The 15,314-nt window shown below is 51.1% G+C and overlaps 3 protein-coding genes across 46 annotated transcripts in view; 1 reads left to right on the forward strand and 2 right to left on the reverse strand.

The window, feature by feature from the left end:
- DEXI (Dexi homolog) overlaps window positions 1-10,089 on the reverse strand; it is a 67,698-nt gene extending 57,609 nt beyond the window's left edge. For 6 of the 10 annotated variants that reach the window (XM_077983280.1, XM_077983278.1, XM_077983281.1 and 3 more), the window contains exon 1: window positions 9,189-10,089. In XM_077983280.1, the coding sequence (XP_077839406.1) occupies window positions 9,335-9,622 (288 nt within the window). In that variant the 5' untranslated portion in view covers window positions 9,623-10,089 and the 3' untranslated portion in view covers window positions 9,189-9,334. 10 annotated transcript variants of the gene reach the window in all.
- Window positions 9,639-12,743, reverse strand: LOC144337760 (uncharacterized). Its single transcript, XM_077984761.1, has 3 exons — window positions 12,710-12,743; window positions 12,328-12,578; window positions 9,639-10,274 (listed from the first exon to the last, which is right to left on the reverse strand). The coding sequence occupies exons 1-3, from the start codon at window positions 12,741-12,743 to the stop codon at window positions 9,807-9,809; spliced, it is 753 nt and encodes a 250-aa protein (XP_077840887.1). The 3' UTR covers window positions 9,639-9,806.
- CLEC16A (C-type lectin domain containing 16A) overlaps window positions 12,588-15,314 on the forward strand; it is a 238,236-nt gene continuing 235,509 nt past the window's right edge. For all 35 annotated transcript variants that reach the window (XR_013412426.1, XR_013412421.1, XR_013412422.1 and 32 more), the window contains exon 1: window positions 12,588-12,821. Coding sequence is in view for 15 of the 35 variants with exons in the window: in XM_077987249.1 (XP_077843375.1) it covers window positions 12,742-12,821 (80 nt within the window). In the remaining 20 variants the exon portion in view is untranslated. The remainder of the gene's footprint in view (window positions 12,822-15,314) is intronic.

Genomic DNA, 15,314 nt, shown 5'->3' on the forward strand with positions numbered 1-15,314 from the left:
AAAATCGTGACAACACTTGACATTTATGAAGCATTTACTTCGTGTTCACCTTGTACTACTCTAACTCATGTCTTAACTCACTTATTCCTCAAAAACAACTCTAGGAGGTGGGGCCAAGTAGGACCATCATCCCTGCATTTCACATGGAGCTCAGAGAGGTTAAGCAAGCTGTGCAAGGCCACACAGCTCATAAATGGCAGAGCCAGGATTTGAACCTCTGTGGCCTGATCCCAAAGCCGAAACCACTTGGCACTGCAGGTTCATCCCTTTTCTCTAAGGCAGGGGTATCCAATCTTTTGGCTTCCCTGGGCCACAATGGAAGAACCGTCTTGGGCCACATATAAAATACACTAATGATAACTGATGAGCTAAAAAATAAAACAAAATCAAAAAAAAAAACCAAAAAACAACTCACAAACAAACCAAAAAAAAATTCTTTTCTTTTTTTTGAGACAGAGTCTTGCTTTGTCACCCAGGCTGGAGTGCAATGGCATGATCTTGGCTCACTGCAGTTCCAGGTTCAAGAAATTCTCCTGCCTCAGCCTCCTGAGTGGCTGGGACTACAGGCGCATGCCACCATGCCTGGCTAATTTATGTATTTTTAGTAAAGATGGGGTTTCACCATGTTGGCCAGGCTAAAATCTCACAAGGTTTTAAGCAAGTTTAGGAATCTGTGTTGGGCCACAGTCCAAGCCGTCCTGAGCTGTACGCAGCCTGCAGGCCGCACCACGGGTTAGACAAGTTTGCTCTAAGCCACCAAGAGCCCCAGACTGAAAAGCACCCCAGAGCTGCAGCTTGTAGAACCCAGGGCAGCAGGTTCTCCAACCTTGTGACATCATTAGAGCACAGCACACAAGTTATCAGTCACTAGATCTTTTTCCCCCTTTCTGAAACTGTAAGCCTTCACTCCAGGCCATTCCCCAAAGCTGGACAGAGGACGTGGCTGGCTTCTGTAGTCAGAATGACAGTTGGGTACTAGATCCACTTTGTGAAGCAATGTCTCAGCTCAATAACTCTGCAGAGAAGCTGCCTGGTTCAGGATGTGGCTTCAGAAGATGGCCCTGGCATTTTACGGGCACTGGTAGGCGAGGCTCTGAAAGTGGTAGAAGGGGATACTTTCCTGGAGTTCAGCTGCCCACTGTGCTGCTCCTCAGGGCAAACCCTGTGAGATCTGGATTCAGCCTGTCTGCGCTGATTGTAGTTCTGCCCCTCCCTGGCTGTGTGACCTCAGACAAGTTACCCACTCTCTCTGGGCCGGTTTCCTCATCCGGAAAAGGGGACAATGCCCACCGCATTGGGTTGTTTGTGTCTGTGGAGTGCCTGGCAATACCCAGCACACATGAGGCATCAGTACGTGGTGGTTCCTTCCCTCCTTAGCCCTACCTGTTCCCAGGTAGAAACCAATACCGGCAGGGAACCTTCTCAAGGCTGGGGGCCTTCTGAGAGCAGTAGCGCTTTTCCTCCTTCAAAGACTTTGCCTTCTAGAAACCCATTGCTCATTCCTTTCTTCAGGTACCAAAACAATCAATTAAAGTGGCTAAAGACAGATGGCACCCTCCCCTGCTCACGCAGCCACTCTGATCCTCCACCCTGGTGACAGGGTGGCCGTCTCCTAGTGGCCGGAAGGTCCATGTCCCTGAGGAAAGCCAGTGTCACAGAGAAATGATGGCCACTTTCTCAAACCTGGCTTCTGATTTGCATTTTGGCTGCCAAAGCTGATCAGGAGTGGGCTTTGTGAAGATGCCTGGTCCACCACGTGCCTCCGGCTGACCACATCCAAGACTCCCTGAGGCCTCTGGAAGGACAGCACTTGCCCAGTGCCTCCCTCCAGGTCCTGCCACATCCAAGAACCACCTGGACTACTATTTACTTAGTATTTTAAATCAATGCACTTTTTAAACTCCAATTTTTAAAAAAGATCGTTTATGTCACTATATAACACCCAAAGCAGTAGAATTTATCATACACAGAAGGCAATGCTAAAAATACAATGAAAATGGAACCATGAATTCTAGCTTGATACCCTTGGCCTGTACAACTGAGCCTGGTGCCAGTTAAAAGGGCAAAGCAGTAGGTGCTCAGGGGGTGTCGGGCCCCTGAAAGCCGATCTGCTCCGCTGCTGCGTATTCACTGCCACCCTGGGACGCCTCCAGCAGAGCACCTCACTCGGGGAAGCATCAGGACAGTGTGGCCAGGAGCCCAATGCTGCCACCTCATAGATGGGTATCTGAGGTAAGTCATCAAACTTCTGCAAGCCTCAGTTTCCTCCCTTGTCTAATGGAACCCTCCTTGGCGGCTTCACAGGGTGACGCTTGGGGCAAGTGATGGAGATGGGGGAGAGGCAGTTATTTTTAACCACCCAGCCAAGCCACTTGCCAGGAGGGACTCCCAGAAATGAAGCCTTGCCCTGGAGGGAGTTCCCCGCCACTCCAAGCTTGAGGCCTGGGATGGCAGCTGTGAGGGTACCAGCATCATCTGGGGACTCACTGGGTACCAATTATCACTGCTCTTGGGCTACTTCAAAGGCTGCCCACACAGACACACCCTCCTTGGTAACCAATCCTCAGGAGGAAGGGCGCCCAAAGAAAGGGGGAAGGCTTCCTGGGCTAGAGCCCCTTCAGGGTCTGACACACCATTGACACTGACCACCTCACTCATTAAGCAAGCACCGACTATACATCATTCACTATCCCAATCTAATTTGCACAAGCCCTTAGGCAAAAATAGTAGCAAATTATATGCTACTATTATCCCTGTTTTACAGAGAAGGAAACCGAGGCTTAGGAGATGAAGTCTGAGGTGTTGGTGGAGCTGGGATTTAAACCAAGATGTGTCCAACTGCAAAGCAGTTGTAAGCAACAATTTTAGAGGGTACAGGGAGGTGACCCTAAGTAACAAGGAATCACATATAGTGAGCAAGCAATTTGCTTTTCAGTTTTTGGTCAATCCTTATGATTATTTAGAGGAGAAAGTTCAGTTTGGTGCTGGTGTATCTTATGTTTATCACCTGACAGTTGTTAATCTCTTTTTAACAAAAAGAGAGCAGGCCAAGGCCCTGTGTCTTTAGCTGGCTTTGGTATTTGGCCAAAAGTTAATGGCTTTGGCAGTTAGGGTTTTTATCCACGCCAAGTGATGACGGTTTTCTCTTTAGTGACATAGACATTCTTTTTAAAATAAATTCACCTAAAAAAGTAGTTTTACAAATGGAGCACTAAAACTAGTGCATTTCATCTTAAACTGCAAATTATAAAGGGAATAATAGCAACTTGACAGTGGAGAGACCTGGCAGACACCACCTTCACCAACTGATCAAAGTTAACGTTGCCAGAAAGGGGACAGATGGCACGTGCCTCTCGGTAAGATGCACTGAAGACACACACTCACTTCTGCAATATTCCTGCCAAGAACGCCTCATCTGAATCTAATCTCGAATATAACCATCAGACAAACCCAAATTGAGAGACAGTTTACAAAACACCAGCCTTGTACTCTTCCAATATGTCAATGTCACAAGAGATAAAGACAGACTGAGGAGCTGATCCAGACTGAAGAAGGCTCGAGATTAATGCAAAAGTTGATCTGGGATTGCATCCTGGACCTCAACTCTCTCTTTTTTATTGTTCGGGGACACTATTGGGACAATTTTTTGGTTTTTTTTTTTTTGAGATACGGTCTCACTCAGTTGCCCGGGCTGGAGTGCAATGATGCAATAACTCGCTGCAGCCTTGAACTCCTGGACTCAAGCGATCCTCCTGCCTGAGCCTTCCGAGTAACTGGGACTATGGGCGTGTACCACCACACCTGGCTATTTTTTTTTCCTACTTTTTGTAGAGACGGGATCCCACTAAGTTGCCCAGGCTGGTCTTAAACTCAAGTGATCCTTCCACCTCAGCCTCCATAAAATTTGAATAAAGTTGTAGACGAGATTGGTCATAGGATTGTATATTGTGTCAATACTAGATTTGCTGATTTTGACAACCCTACTGTGGTTATGCAAATTTGTCCTTGTTCTAAGGAAATAAACACTGAATTATTTAGGAGTAAAGGTACATAATGAACCCATTTTCAAATGCTTATGAAAATTACACATATACACGTGTGTGCATATACACAGGCATGCATATACAAACAGGGAATGGCATGCATGCATGTATACATGAGCAAAGTGCTAATTGGTGCACTTGGTGAATTTGGGTGGGCATTCTTTGTGCTCTTGCAACTTTTCCACATGTGTGAAATTATTTTTTAATTTTTTTATTCAGGAAAAAGGAGCAAGAGTGTGTATGACACAGGCTTGGCAGAAACTATGAGCTGGTGTTCCAAAGTCGGGGATGGGGAGCCCTCACTGGGGGCGCCCCTCAAACCCTCGGTGCTGTGGCCAGGGAGCCGGGCTGGCAGCCTTCCCTGGCTTTGTTCCCTCGGCCGCCACCTCCCCATTCTGTGCCTCCGTTGATTTGTGAGACGGGGATAAAGATGTCTGCCACTTTTATTGTGATCTTGGGTTTCCCAAAAGCAGACTATGCTTTCAGAAGTTCTGGGAGGAAAGCTAGCAGATACGCCAGAAATGTGAATATCCAAATTGAGAGGAGCCCTCACTTTCTTAGTTCAGCAAAACAGACACACGGGCTATAAGTGGGGCAGATCCTGCCTGTTTCTTGGCTGAAATCTCCAGTTTGTATAATGCAGGGCTAAGAGAGTGGGGCCCTTGACATCTCACTGTGTTGAGACACATACTGGGGTTTTCTCCTGTCTGAAGACGCAGCTGGCACCAATGTACTCTGTGGCCAAGGACCTTCTGGGTGAGCCTCATGTCAGAAGCAGAGTTGGAGAGGTGGCCAGGCCTGGGGGCACACTTGTCTCCCTGTGTCACCATTGTCTGTCTCTTGCTTAGATGACAGCCACAGCTTCCTGGCCTGGTTTCCTGCATCCGCCCTTACCCCTGCCTGTGGGATCTCCCATAACTCAAATCTGACTGTGTCCCTGCGGCAGGTTTGGGTTTCTGAGCTGGGCAGCTGTATGTCCAGCACAGGGGTTCTGCTGACAGCAAGGCCACAAATTGGCAAGGAGGGACCAGGTTAGGAAGGAGCAGCTGTGGTTCCTAGTCGGGAGGTAACTGAAGCCTAGTAAATCCTGGAATAAGATAGACCAATGAATTGGATAACCCTCAGCTCCAAAGCTGAGCTGTAGCAGGACAAGCCAACTCTGGTGGCAATGTTCTCCAGTCTCTGCATTTTCAGCTCGCTGTGTGCCAAGAGAGGGCTGGCAGGTACCAGGGCCTTTCACTTTCATTAGGAACTGGGACGAAGAATCCAACTGAGCTGCCTCTGCACCAGAACTGCTGGGACGTGAGGACTCTCCCTGGCTCCCAGGCCAGCCACTGCGGCCCTTTCTCCTGGGAAGGAGGGAGCTCCTGATTCCCCATTCCCTGCTCCTGGGCAACAATTAACACTCTAGGAAGACCACAGAGCCAGCTCTCCAGGGTTCTGGTGCCCTGAGGACCACAGGGCAGCAAGAAAGGTCTCCTGAGGGTGCTGGGGCTGGGAAGGCAGAGTGGGAAGTCCCCCCCAGCTAGGCTAGACCTGGACCTCCCTGGCACTCAGGCAGCCTATCCTCTTTTGCTCATGGAATATAAATATTCGTGCACGAGTATAGGTGCAGGTTTCTACGTTCACAAGGGCATGGGTATAACACGCTTTCCATTAAATCTGACTATGAATACGAGTGGTTAATATTAAAACATCTCTTACTATATACAAGGAGGTCTAAGTGCTTTATGTATATCTCACTTAGTCCTCACAACAAGGGAGATTTTCATTATTTCCATTTTCTAGAAGAGGAAACCAAAGTACCGGGAGGTTAAGCAGCATGCCCAAGGTCACAGCTACCCTAGGATGTGAACCCAGGGCCCTGGCTCTTAACCATGACCCTAATACTGCCTCCTCAAGTAGGTGCTCAGCAAGTGTTTGAAGAAATGAATTACGTGGGTCCACACATAAGAGAGAGAAAAAAAAGAGGGAGCAAAAGTGGGTGCGCCTGTTCATCTTGATACTCATCCTGGGCCCCACTGCATGACATGCCCCTTGCCCTTAGTCACTGTTTCCTGGATTGGCATGTGGGGAACACATGTGACCACATGAGAACGACTGAGAAAAAACAGGACTGACTACCGGCATTCCCCTGCTTATGGAAAGGGGCCTGGAGATGAGGCTCAGTCAGATCATCTTGAGGTCTTTCCCAGCGGCTTCCCTGCTGCTAGCCACCTCTCTCATACCCCGGGGTTCTGAGCTTCCTCAGCACTGGAAGGCAAGACCTCCTTGGCTTGGATTTGAGGGTGGGGAGGGGGGAAGGCTGTGCATGGCTTCCACCACTTCTCCAGGCCTCCCCACTTCCCAGGGTCAGGCCCTGACACCCCGAGAGCTTTGCAAGGGTGTCCCTGAGAGATACTTCCTGGTGTTTCTGCTTAAACAGCGTTTGCTGCAAAATATGTCGAAGCATTTGGGATTCAGTTTTTAGTTCAGAATATGCCAATGTTTTCATTTGGAAGGGGAAGTGTTTCTGTTGATGTGATAAAGAGATAAAATAAGACGTTCTTCACCAAGTTACACTGCTTCAAAGTCAAGTGCTTGGCTTGGAGACAGGGATTTATCTTGGGACCGCAGGGCCTTAGCACATGGCCTGGCAGAAGAGCAGGCAGGGTCAAAGTCTGTTGAATGAGTGAGTGCATATGCAAAGGGCCTAGACCCAGGAGTGCCATAGAATCAACGCTCACTACAGATTTTGAATGGATTTCATAGGTTCTACTTCTGAGAGTTGTTCTCAGTCTGTTCATGTTTCTCTATCTTCACTAAACTCCTCTCATCCAAGCCTCTGTCATGTCTGGCCTGGACAACCAACAGCCTCTGAGGTGGTGTCCCTGCTTCCCCTCTTACCCCTCAGCTCATTCTGTCCACAATTGCCGGAGTCATCTTTACAAAATGGGAATGTGATTGTGTCATCTCCTGCCTAGAACCTTCCAATGGCTTTCCACTGCTCTTGGCTATGGCCTTCCAGGTCCTCCATGTATGGCTCCCGCCCACCTCACTGACCTCTCCTGGGGCTGTTCTCCAGCCACATGGGCCTCCTTTTGGTTGCTGGAAAAACCAACTCTCTCTCACCTGAAGGTCTTGGCACTACTGGACTACCGGCACCCTCAGCCTGGACTGCTTTTCTCTAGATCCTTCTATCGAATTAAGGCTCAGCTCAAAAGCATCATCTCCTTAGAGAGCCTTTCTATGACCCCTCAGCTAAAGCAGCCCACCATCTCTATTCTACTGGTTCACTTGTTTTACTCCATGTCTACACCTACAGAGACCATCTACTAGATGCCAGGCACAGTTTTAAGTGCTGAGGACACGGCACTGAACACGGCAGGGAAGCTCACATCCTTCTTGCCTGTCTTCATAGCTCTGAAAAAATCTGATTCTCTTGTTTGGGTTCCTACTAGTCTTCCTCACCAAGTGCCAAAGGGCCAAGGCTGGGTCTGTCTTCCTCACTGTGTTCACTCACCAGGCACTGTACTGAACAAAACAGTGTTTGTTCCGTAAAAGAGCGGACGGATGGCAGGCAGGCAGGCTGGGGAGGTGTGCAGAGCAGCTGGCACACGCTCCCCCTGGCACTTGGCTCTTGCTAAGATCTTACTGAGCTCAACGGAAGCTTTCTTCAAAGAAATCTCACTGTGGACCCCTTAGGAGAGCCCTCTGCACCCAGCTATGCTGCCAGTAGGTCCTACCCCACCCTGTACCACCATCTGCAACAGACTCAATGTTTGTGTCTCCTCAAACTTCATATGTTGCAACCCTGATCCCAAATGATGGTACTGGGGGGTGAGGCCTTATGGAGGTGATTAGGTCATGAAGGCAGAGCCTTCATGGATGGGATTAGTGCCCTTATAAGAACAGTAAGAAATAAATGCTTAAGTCCCCCAGCCTCTGGTATTCTGTTATAGAAGACTGAACTAAGACACCCTCTGCCTGTGGTTGTCTTGGCAAAGCCAGGTAATGCAGGAGAGGGGTGGACTCAGCCTGCTTGGGGTGAATGGTATTAGCGTCCATTTTCCTAAAGGAGCCCTTGCTTACCATAACTCAGCATCCCCTCTTCATTGCCACTGAGGCCCTGTGCCAAGTGACACTCCGGTACTGTCCAGCCTCAGGGTCTGAGCCAAGGCGTTCCTGCCTGCCCTGTGACCCTCACCAGTCCCAGAGGCTGCCTGACAGCTTATCTGGTCATGTGTTCTCTCTCATTGAGTCCAGCTGCCTCTCTTCCTGGCGACTATGACCAAGTCTTACTCCTCCCTGGACCTTCATTTCCCTACCTCTCACATACACAGTGGGTTGGATGCTGGATGCAAAGCTCCCTCATCACAGCCCCAAAGACAGGACTTGACCATCTCAGTGCAATGACCCTGTGGTCCCTTCTCCCAAGGACTTAAGAGCCCCCTGAGTGCTTGCAAACACTGCAGACAAAGCGAGCCCTAGCACCAGCTCCCTGCCTGCCTGTTCTGTGAAGGGAGCCTACAAAACTGGCAGCCCCTGCAGTTCTGAGCTGCAGAACTGATGAGCTGGGGCACCCTGAAATCTGACTCCAAAATAGCAGCAAACCCAAGGCCAAAAGGAAGTACAGGCTTCTTTGCTTGAGATTTCTCCTCTCACAGCCTTGGCCTGGAGCCCCTGCACTTAATCCCCACCCAGCCACCCAAGGGCCACAGTACAAATATGATTCGTGCCTGGCTCCCTGTGCCTTCTGACACCTCTAAATCTTTATCCTTCTAGGATGACCGAGAATCCCCCCAAAGCCAAGGTCATCATCAAGCCAGGATGAGGATTGGGGGAGGAGCGAACAGCTCTTCCTCAAATAGATTTGGAAGCGAAGGCTTTTTCCATAAGCTTTGGGGGGTAAGTCACAGGGTGACCCCAAATGTAACTTAGTCTCGGGGTCCCCTTCCTTTTCACCAACTGTCCCCTTTGCTGAGGGAAGCTTTCTAGCCCAAACGAAGGACTTAAGAGGGGTCTGGCCATTCCTGGCATCCAGTTAGACCTGGAGGAGGTGAAGGGAGAAGCCTGAGGGAGGGGTGTGTATCCGGCCTGGGGATGCCTCCCTCTCCCTTGCCAGCGCCCCAAACCGCCCTCATCCTGTTCGGAGATGGCACTTACAGGCCTCGGAGGCAGGGGAGGATCTCCTCCTGGGGAACCATCCCTGTCCAGATGGTGCCCCCAACCAGCTGCGGCGGCATGATCTGGGCGGCTGGTCCAGGGCGTGGGTTGCGGCTCGAGGGAAGAGGGGAACGGCAGTCGAGACCCTACTCCAAATACCCATCAAAGACGTCGAGCTCCGAGTCAGCATCGTAAAGGCCCGAGCCGGGGTCGGAGAGTACACCGAGGTCCACGAGCGCCTGGTCCATGTCCTCGGGCAGGAAGACAAGGCCCACGTTAAGGACGATGTACTCCATAAGGAAGGCGTAGTACAGGATCAGCACATTGACGAAGAACAGGCCCACGTAGAACATAGAGGGCAGCAGCGGCGGCGGCACGTAGGGGACCAGGGGGCCCAGTGCGTCCAGGTGGGCCGCGACCCGGGCGCCGAGCATGCAGCGGGTGGTAAGGGCGGCGGCGGCCCGGCGATCCCGGCGAACTCAGCCGCTGCGGCGCCCGGGCGGCCGGCGAGGGCACAGCGCAGCCATCCAGGGGTGCCCTGGGGCCCGACAGAGGCGGCGCCGGGCTCCAGATGTCCCCTGGCAAACGCGCCCCGACCCCTGAAATACGCCGGGCGGGTCACCGCACCCCCAGATGTGCCCAGAAGGCCCTCTCGACCGCCCAGACGGCGAGACGGGCCCCCCCCTGAAGTGGCCGGCGGCTGCCCGGATCCCTCGAGGCGCCTCTCTGGCGCTCGCAGGGCCTCGCAGCCGGCGGGGATCCCACCGCGGCTGAGCGTCTAGGGCCGGTCCAGGCAGCTGTCTCTCCCGCCCGACCCCGCAGGTCCTCGCGCCCCCCCGCGCGCCCCCGCAGGCCCAGCGCCCATGGCTGCGGCCGCCGCGTCTCCCTCCGGGTCGCGCTCGGAGCTCCGCCTCCCGAGCGGCCCCGAGCTGGTTCGCCGGCCGGCCCCTGCATACGCTCATTGGCCGGCTCGACGCCCGCGCTGACTGGCCCGGGCCTCCAGGGGGCGGATACCGCTTCGCTCCGCCCCTCGGAGCGCTCGCGTCTGAGTTGCTTTCCTGGTTCGGGTCTGCGCTCAGATTCGCTCTGCATATCAAATAGCGGGAGGGAATAGAGATTGAAGACAATTCAAACCTAGACATAATGCTAAGGCTTCAAAAGCCGAAGAAAACCCGGGCTTCCGCTGCACCTTGATGCATGCGTCTTTGGGACTCCGTTTCTCTTTTGAAAGGAGGCGGGGTCGGGGAGGGGCGACGGACGGTTGCCCTGAAAATCTTGGACATTCCCAAAGCGCCAGTTTTTATGGTGATCAACCAGTGTCCCCTTCGCTTCTCCAAACTCTGGTTGCTGGAAGGTCTGCCCACTAGGGAACCTGCATCCTAGAGTTAAGGAATACCTGAATAGATTCCGAGGTAGTTCAGATCTTCAACCATAAGGTTGCTTTTTGTTTCTTTTTAGTTTGTAAATCATGTTTAAAAGCAATAATACATATGGCTAAACATTCGAACAACCTTGAAGTACACAGAAAAGGGAGTCTCTCCCACCCACTGGTTCCCCCTGCTCTTGGGTAACCACCGTATGTCTTTCAGGAAAACATGGTCTTGCCTGAAGAGCCTTCCAAAGCAGTTCAAGACACCTTTAAATCTCAGGCCACACTGAGCTGAGTATTTTCCATGCACTGCTTAATCGGAGGCACACAAGGCAGCGTAGTGTGTATGTGCGTACTTTTTACAGATGAAAAATAGGAGCCCAGGGAGCCTGGTGAGTGTGGCTGAGCCTGGGTGTGTTTCTTTGGAGGCCAGATCCTGTTCTTTTCTGCCCCATGACTTTGTCTTGCCCCACTTTATATGAATTACAGGGCAAACCATTAACTCTCCACTCTTATCCATTTCTCCAACTGCTGAAGGTGAAACAAACCTTTACTCATTCATGCACTTTACCAATGTTTTTTAAACACCTACTATGTGCCAAACCTTTTGCTAGGCACTGGGGAGAATACTGGCCTCTGGCCCAGTTCTTTCTTGAGCAGAGTTAATGGGACACAGCGGACCTTTAAAAAGGATGATATATATAAGTGACTGAATGAATGAATGGATGGTAAACTTGAGAAGTCTTGCCCACATCGAACTTACTACTTCTAATCCAGGGGAGAAATTAGATATATTCTGGCTCATGCAGAAAGTTGGGTTATTTCCTTTTTCACTTTAAAGTGGTACTTTGGGAAATAGCATGGATTCTGGGTGAAGATCAGAGGAATCCTCTGGAAGTACAAAATTTTCAGTTTGGTGCATTGTTGCTTGCAGGCTTTTCCAACACACACACTTAATTGAAGTGGAAAAAGAAAAAGGTTGTCAGGACAAATAAGGCTGTTACCTATTTAGTGTCATTTTGGTTTATAAAGGGAATGAAAAATAAGGGTGCGGGCATGGATATGAACCCTGGTTTTGCCACTTATTAACTGCATGATCTTGGGTAAGTCAACCTCTCTGTGACTCAGTTTCCGTGATGATAAAATAGGTTTGATAATAGTACCCAACTCATAGGATGGTTGTGAAAATTAAATACCTTAATATGTAAAGTCCTTAGGACAGTGGCTTTGCATAGTATACACCATCCAATACTGTCAGGCCTCTGAGCCCAAGCCAAGCCATCGCATCCCCTGTGACTTGCACGTATATGCCCAGATGGCCTGAAGTAACTTAAGAATCACAAAAAAGTGCAAATGCCCTGCCTCGCCTTAACAGATGACATTCTACCACAAAAGAAGTGAAAATGGCAGGTCCTTGCCTTAAGCGATGATAGGATCTTGTGAAATTCCTTTTCCTGGCTCATCCTGGCTCCGAAAGCTCCCCCACTAAGCACCTTGTGACCCCTACTCCTGCTCGCCAGAGAACAACCCCCCTTTGACTGTAATTTTCCTTTACCTACCCAAATCCTAAAAAACGGCCCCACCCTTATCTCCCTTTGCTAACTCTCTTTTCGGACTCAGCCCGCCTGTACCCAGGTGATTAAAAAAGCTTTATTGCTCACACACGGCCTGTTTGGTGGTCTCTTCACAAGGACGCGCATGACAAATACTATTCTTATTCTTATTATAAACCTAATAATTGTTACTATGTGGTGACTTTCCTTGACCCACCTTCGCCGATTCCCTCTCCGGTACTGCGCCTAAAGCTTCCAATTCCCGCCCACCGGGGCTATTCTCCGGGTCGCTCCTCCTCCCGCCCCGCCTTTTCTGGATGGCCGTAGGCCCGCAGTTGCGCGATGCACGCAGGGCCTTGTAGTCCCGTCGCGGAGTCCTGTCGCCCAAGGCCTCGCGGATGAACTGTATTTCCCAGCACCCCACGCGGCGGCGGCCGTAAAGCGCGGCGGTCGAACGGCCGGTTCCGGCTGAATGTCAGTGCCGGGCTGTGGGCCGGGAAGGAAGGCGGCTGGTGGTTCCTCCACCTCCTCCGCCGCCGCATCCTCCGCTTGTGCTGCCGCCGCGGGCGCTGGGCCGCTTGGCTGGTCGGGCATGAGACCGTGAGACGAGAGACGGGTCGGGGCCGCCGACATGTTTGGCCGCTCGCGGAGCTGGGTGGGCGGGGGCCATGGCAAGTCTTCCCGCAACATCCACTCCTTGGACCACCTCAAGTGAGTGTGGGGGGCGTAGCGGGAGGCCGCGGGGTTGGACAGGGGGACGGGGGCTCCGAGTTCCGGGTCCGGGCTCTAGGAGGCGTGAGAGCGGCGGCGGCGAAGGGCGCCCGGGGAAGCCCGTATGGTGGTTAAGAGCGAGGGCTCAGGAGTCAGGGCGCCTGGGATCGAACCCTGACCCCGTCGCTCTTGGCTGTGTGACCTTGGACGAGTCGCTTAGTTTCTGAGTCTCAGTATCCCCACCTGTAAAGCGAGAGAATGCGATTTCAGTTTATGGACACAGACTTTGTTCTTGACGGTGTCCAGCAAGTTTCCTGGCGGGGTGCATCTTAAGCTGAACAGCTTAGGGGTCCATGGTCTGGGTCCTGGAGTCGGGCAGATCTGGGTACGAATCTATCTATGAGAATTTAGGCCTCAGGTTCCCCACTTGTAAAATGGGTAGAGTGACAGCACCTGCTTCCTGCCGTTGTGTTGAGGGTTGGTTAGATAAGAGAATGAACGTTAAGCTCAGAACAAGTACAATTGCTCAATAAACGGCATTAATTATTATAAAAGAACAGATTATTTTCCGAGAGGAGTCTAAGCTGGAGGCATGCACGCTGAGACCCAGGATTTTGGGGCGAATGGGGAGGATGAGGAAAAATAGAGACCTCTGAGAAGGGAATGACTCTACAGCTCTGGGGGAGAACTAATGGCAAATAGGGTCTTGGGACCAGGAGTGCACAGAAATTAAGAGGCTGGCTTTGCAGCCACACCTGCATTCAAATCCTGACACCACCACTTACTGGCTGTGTGACCTTGGGCAAATTACTTCACCTCTCTGAGCCTCCAGATCCTCAATCTGCAGATGGCCAGTAGTGGTGGGTGTGTTTATTATCAGCTCAGCAAGGCCTTCCCAGACCACCCTACCTAACATGCTCCCCCCATCCCAATTCCTATCCATCGCATCTTTCTTTCTCTTGCTTTCATTGAGTGCTTCTCCACTCTCTGCAATTATTCTGTATTTTTTATTTATACTTACTTTCTGTCTCCTATTAAACTGGCACTTCAGAGACTGCTTGGTTTGCTCAAAGTTGTATTCCCAGCATCTAGTACTGCTCTCTGCCTGCTTAAAGAGTAGAAAAATGAGTGGTTGAATTGGGGAGAGGTGAAGAGCATGCAGGCCAAGACCCGGGATTTGGGGGCATGTGTGGAGAATGATGAAAAATAGAGATCTCAGTGAAGGGGAAGGCTTTCGGGAGGGAAATGGCGGGGATGCTGAAGAGGGGAGTAGACAAGCCTTCAGTGTCAAGAAATAGGCAGGTTTCCAGAGGGAGATCCTGAGACTACTAATTGGAAAGGAGGAGGATAGGGTTAGGGATATGGTGGGAAGTAGTGGAAGGGAGACGGGGCTGTGGAAAGGATTGGTGGGAGGGAATTAGATAGGGACTTCTCATGTGTCCCCCGGAGTGGGGTAGGGGTAGTGGCAGGGCTGCAGTTCTCAGCTGTGACCTTTCTAGCATGGAGCAGCATTTAGTAAAACGTTTGTGAGTCTTGAAGAGTGGGGAGCAGGAGGGTTCAGTATGTGATGAGGGGCACTTTTAGAGCAGGAGGTGGTGAGAGAAGACAAGGGGAGGAAAGAGGCCCAGGACAAGGATGGGGTGGGTAGGGAGGCAGGGATCTTAGATGGGAGGGCAGCTGGCCGGGAAAGGGAGTGGTTGAAGGATTTCAGGAATTTATCGAGTGGGCGGAGGTGGCTGAGGAGGGGAGGGGAGTTGTCCAGAGGAGGTTGGGCTTCCTGCCAGCATCCAGGTACCTGCAGGCTCTCACCTAACTCTGCTTAACTCTAGCCCTTTGAAATTACCTTAATTTATTAATATATCGAATGCGTTATTCTGTACCAGGTACTTGCTAAGGACTTCCTGTGTGTTATTTCCATTTGTCCTCACAAGTCTGTGAGTTACAGGAACCATTATTGTTTCTGTTTTACAGAAATGGAAACTAAGGTTCAAGGGGCTTCAGTGACTTGCCCCAAGGTGTCAGCAGCTGAAGGGTGGCAGAGGCAGGATTTGACTCCCGAGCTTGTGCTCATTATACTGTCTTTCTGAGTAAAACTTCCCAATAAGTCTGTTTGAGGACACTTTTGACTTGGCCGAGTCTCATCGCCAATGGGGCATCTTTGCCAGCCAGCAGAGAATGGTAAACGGTCTCTGGTTCCTTTGCAGTATCCTGGGAACTGCCTGGGTTCATTGTTTAGATCACATGTCTATCGGATGCTTCTTTGGAAACCCGAGTTGCCTGCCCTGAATCGGGCAGATCAGCTTAATCCATATTACAACTGCAAGAACCTGAGATTTTTGTATTGGTGAGGGGGTTAGAAGATCCCCCAGTGACTTGGAAAAGAGTGCTGTAAACAGCCAGTGCCCACCCAGGGGCTTGTGCCACTCTGCATTTGGCTCTGTTAGTAAACATCTTGGGTCTTGGGTACAGAACAGCTCATTCCCTGAGGAAGTT

The sequence above is a fragment of the Macaca mulatta genome, chromosome 20 (assembly GCF_049350105.2).
Source record: "Macaca mulatta isolate MMU2019108-1 chromosome 20, T2T-MMU8v2.0, whole genome shotgun sequence".
Taxonomy (NCBI): domain Eukaryota; kingdom Metazoa; phylum Chordata; class Mammalia; order Primates; family Cercopithecidae; genus Macaca; species Macaca mulatta.